General features: G+C 55.2%; 1 protein-coding gene across 1 annotated transcript in view; it reads left to right on the top strand.

Moving 5' to 3' along the window:
- Positions 1–523, top strand: part of Hsf2bp (heat shock transcription factor 2 binding protein) — a 98902-nt gene extending 98379 nt beyond the window's left edge. The window contains exon 9 of the mRNA XM_031346773.1: positions 279–523. Within this exon, the coding sequence (XP_031202633.1) occupies positions 279–331 (53 nt within the window). The 3' untranslated portion in view covers positions 332–523. The remainder of the gene's footprint in view (positions 1–278) is intronic.
- Positions 524–5080: the final 4557 nt, after the last annotated feature.

A 5080-nucleotide genomic window follows, 5' to 3' on the forward strand; every position in this document is an offset into this window, starting at 1 on the left:
AAGGGACATTCAGGGCATGTAGGAGAGGGTAAGGGACACTCAGGGCACATAGGAGAGGGTAAGGGACACTCAGGGCACATAGGAGAGGGTAAGGGACACTCAGGGCATGTAGGAGAGGGTAAGGGACACTCAGGGCATGTAGGAGAGCGTAAAGGGAGGAAAAGGAAGTGGGGAACGATGTAATTACGTTATAATTTCAAAAAGTAAGAGGAGTAAATTTTAAACACTCACACAGAGGGATGGAGAGGCTCCGTTGAAAGGACTTCTTTCTTTTCCAGAGTCTGGCTTTCAGCATCCTTGTGGGGCAGCTCACAGCCACTTGTCACCTTAGCTCCAGAGCATCCAACATCCCTTCCTGGCCTCCAGGAGCACCCGTGCTGATGTGTGCACATACCAGATGAAACAGTGAGCTCCGGCTGGAACCTGTCCGCTGGGCCTCTGACCTTGACACCAAGGCCCACCTCTGAGTGTTGGAGGCCCATTGTTCTCTCTCCTCAAAGCAGCCCAGCCAGGCTGCTCTGAGTGCCACATAAAGACCTTGGGCCTGCACCACCTGGTCTGCTGCTGAATGGTGGCATGAGCACTAACCTGGGCGGGGGGTGGGGGGGGAGGTGCCTTATCCCCCACCCAACTGCCCCCCTCCCCCGCACTGGGACCTTGAGCCGGTCTTCCTGGATTCTCAGCAGCCCAGGACATGCAGAAGTCGCAAGGTCATCTCAGATATTGTGCATGTTTCCCCTGCTTTGGTTGGGTTTTTTATTTTGGTAAAATATATATGAAACAGTCGGTCAGTCATTTCTAAGGGCACCATTTAAGATGTCGAGCACATTCACGTCACTGGGCAGCTGTCAACCCATATGTGTCCAGATGCTTTCTGCATTATAAAATTGGAACTCTGGCTCCGTTGAGCAGTAGCTCCCTTCTCCTCACGTTTGCTTTGAAAGCAGGTGGGTTTTGATTGGGGGCCTACCTGCTAACTAGCAAGGCCAAAGATGGAAGCGCACAGCATCTGTCCTAGTTAGGGTTTCTATAGCTGTGTTAAAACACCACGAGCAAAAAGAGGGATCCGTTTATGTTTGCAACGCTTAGGTCATAATACACCATCACTGAAGGAATCAAGACAGGAGCTGAAGCAGAGACCTTGGAGGGATGCTGCTTACTGGCTTGCTCCTCCTGGCTTGCTCAGCCAGTTTTCTTATAGAACCCGGGACCACCTGCCCAGAGATGGCCCCGCCCACAATGGGCTGGGTCCTCCCCCATCAATCATTACTCAAGACTCTACTCCAAGAATTGTGAATTGCCTACGGGCCGCTCTTATGAAGACATTTTTCTTTTTCCCCCAGATGTGCTAAGTTTGTATCATGTTGACAAAATGTTGTATCAGCACGGTCTCAGGGCTGGCCATTTGGTATTGGAGAACCAACCAGCACGGTGTTAAAGCCGGAAGCTGGGCACCCAGGAACCTTTGCTGTTGCAAGTAAATTGAGCAGATAGCCCAGGCCAGCCCATAGAGATAGCCTTGGCTTCCCCTAATGCTCCCTCCTAGACTTTAGATGGGCACCACAGGAGCCTTTATAATTCTCCACAGAAACATAAAACTGAGCTTATAGCCAGGACCAGAAGCCATCAAACAAACCAACCAACCAACCAACAAATAAAGTGTGCTGAGGTCGGCACAGCAGAGGCCATTGCTCGAGGTGACACTTTCTACAGTGGGTGCTGAGTGAGGGCCCAGGCTTGGGGACACTGCCCACAGGCAGGGCCCACGAAGGTACAAACACTGCTTTGCTCACGCTATCTTGTTGCTGGCAGCTGGGGCTTCCTAAGGAACAGTTCTGATGGCCACCTCAGTGGCTTCCAAGACACAGTCGTCCTTTCAGGGGATGAATCAGCACCTTCCCACAGCTGCCTACCCCTAACAACAAAAAAGGCCCAACAATGGCCCAGACTTGCAGGCCTTGATCTCGGGTGGCAGCCTTGGTCCTCAGCTCCTGTCCCACATCTGTCTAGCCAAACCAACGTGCTGCTTTGGAGGCCGAAGTGTATTCTTCTGAACCCAAGGGGCCACCGGAGTGACTCTCCAGCTAAGCTCTAAGAGCATGAAGAGCTCTCAGGGCCGGAGCTGGGTACTCGGCCCCACCCACTCCTGTCAGTAACGCTTAGACAAGCAAGTGAAGGGTCAGAAGGACATCACGGGACACCTTTCTCATTCACCCTCACCCCACACCAACATGGCCTCACAGTGGACAGCGTTGCAAGCTGCTTGAGTCCGGGTCCCATGAACTTGGTGGAGAAGCTTGATTTGTGGCACTTTCCATGCCTGGGGCCTAGGCTGGGCTGAGCTGATCGAGCCAGGGCCTTCCTTGAGGGCTGGCTGCCCACACACCACCAGGTGTGCTCCGTCCCTGGGAATGTACCCACCCAGGCACAAGAATCTGCCAGCAAGGGAGGTACCCCTTTGCTTTTGGCTCGCTTCCTCCCGAACTGGCACGGTGGAACCTGGGAACGGGAGAGTCTGCCCCTGGGGTGGGGGTGAGGCCCAGGGAGTTTTCGGCGGTCAGGGTTGAATTAGAAACTTGAGGAAAGCACTTGCCAGTGCTCAGACATGGCCCACTAGGGATAATAACCAGGCCTCCGGGGCAGCTAGTACGCAGTCCCAGCCGCCTTTTCCACATGTTCTTTGCCTTGCCTCTCTAGTAGTTTTGGGTCCAAGGGCAGGATGCTGGGAACCTGGTTTTCCAGTCGGGCAGAGAGCAAGAACCAGGAAGATGAGACCCGTCCCTTCCCATTGGTTGGGGGAAAGCAGTGTGTAGCAGGGTGAGCTAGCGCTCTGTCCTGAGGTTCAGGTCACTTTCTAATGCCTTTCCTCATCTCTAGTCTGTGTTCCTGTGGCTCAGGAACAATGGCGGAAGGCCCTCCGTTCTCTAGGGAGGTTTTGCCAGGAATCCTGTGTTCAGGAAACACAGATCCATGCCAGAAGTGAAGCGGGGAGCAGCCTGGACTGCTCTACTGAGCTGCCTGTGACCCTACAGAACAGGAGCAGGCAACCGGAGGAGCTGATTGGCCAACTAAGTCCTGTGGCTCCCCAGGGAGCCACTGCCTGGAGGTGCTTTCCTCAGCCCTCAGGATAGAGAGCAGGTTTCCTGGAACTAGCCCAGGGAGAGCCATCCATCCAGGGCCTGGGGCTAGGCGGAGGTTGTGGGTGGAGGGCCCTGTTGGTCCCCAGGAGAGATACTGAGCCTTCCGGAAAATCCCAGTCATCAAGGGTTGGTGAAACCCAGACCTCAAAAGGAAAAGATCGAATTCAGGCTCTGGCAGGATGGAGGAAGCGGTCCCATGTGGACTTGCCAGTCAGAATCGACTACACAGATCAATCCACTCACAGGAAAGGCACGTGTGTAGGGCCAGCTGGGGTGTACAGAGAGAGGGATTCCTGTCTCCCTCCAGGCTTTGTTCCCAATCTGTGAGGTGGGACAGTCTCTGGGTCTTCCCCCCCCCCCAGAGGTTCCTATATAGAGGGGATAAGAGGCTGGGTCCCTGCCCCATCTGGGTCCTAGTGTCCACATGGGCTTACTGTCAGGCAAGAAAGCCTCTAAGTGGATAACCGGGAGCTTTTTACTCATGGTGCTGCTGGTTGTTCCTCTGTCCCCTGGTGGATGCTGTTCTGTGGTCAGTGTTGGGAGAGACTGGACAGGTAAGGCCTGGCCAAGGGACATCTGTCAGCTACAGGTTCTGAGACTGAGGCAGAAAAAGAACTGGACCAGGAGGAAGAGCCAGGGAGAAATATCCATGCAAAACATGGGTCACCTACGAAGGAGAGGTGGGCTGAGGGGTCCCAGAAACAGGGGCCCCCCAGCCCAGACCTGTGGCGACCAACAAAGCTGGCCGTGAAGTGCCTGTACTTCAAGGACAGCCTCCATATGGGCAGCTGTGACAGATGTCTGGCTTCCCTAGCTGCCTCTCATCCTTAAATAGTACCAGGAACCCATGTAGACACAAGGGACAGCGAGACAGGCAAAGTCCAAATAGGATGGAGCTGGCAACTGAATGAGCCGCTCAGTGATACACTACTGCCAGGTAAGAGCTGAGGCAGGAACCAGACAGGCTCAGGATGGCAAAGGCCTCCAGGCCCTGGAAGGCCAGGGGCCTCGGGGAACTGTGGCAAACTGTCGGGGTAGGAGGGTTCAGACTTCCTTGCGGGGTTTCGCGCTCACTGCTGTCCCCATTTATTTAGTTGTCAGGTGGTCAGCAGCAGGCAGGGTCAGTGACCTCCCATGCCAGCCCAGTGTGTCCTGATCCCCCCCCCACCAAGGCATGTGATTGGCAAATGACAGATGATGGCTTTAGTCTGTGACCAATGGTAGGCAGAGGCGGTCTCTCTAGTTCTCCAACTAGGAAACTGTTCCAGGAACACAAGACACTGCCCCTCTGTAGTTCCAGGGTTGGGAAGGGAATTGGGCAGGGCTATCTGCTTGCTGTGCAGGGTCTCAGAGATCTGCGAGTTATAAATGGAGCAGAGCAGCTGCTGCCACAGCATCCAAAGCAACACATCCAAAAGCCCCGATGGCCCCACCTGCTCTCCTGGGAGCTGGAGGCTGGCTGGGCCTTGCCCTTTTAAGGACATCTCTGGCCAACCCCTCCATGGCTGTGGCTCCAGCCACAATGGGTTCCTGGTGGGAGGCAAGGCTCTCCCTTTGTGGAAGGAAGCTCTTCCCAGCTGCATTGCACTGCCTGATACTCAGCATGGATGGACTCTGTCTGACTTGGGAGTGGGAGACCAACAGCTCAGGGAGCACTGCCCCCGGATCTGCAGAGGTGGCAGACACCGTGTGGGCCGCGCTGGTGCTGGTGTCAGAGGCTCTGAGCTCTCTGTCTGTCTGGAGCCCTAGGTTGGGGTCCAGCACGTGACTCTCTGTGCGCTTCTTGCCAGATTCAAGACACCCCGATGGCTGGAAATCCATGAGTGCTTAGCCTTCGCCTTGCAGGAGGCCCTGAGGCGGAAGGAAGGTTTTGGGGGAGGCCTGGTAAGAGGCAACGGGTGCCTTGCCAGAACACCAGTGCCCCATGGCGTGGCACCAGG

Source organism: Mastomys coucha, unplaced genomic scaffold, assembly GCF_008632895.1.
Source record: "Mastomys coucha isolate ucsf_1 unplaced genomic scaffold, UCSF_Mcou_1 pScaffold3, whole genome shotgun sequence".
Lineage (NCBI taxonomy): Eukaryota > Metazoa > Chordata > Mammalia > Rodentia > Muridae > Mastomys > Mastomys coucha.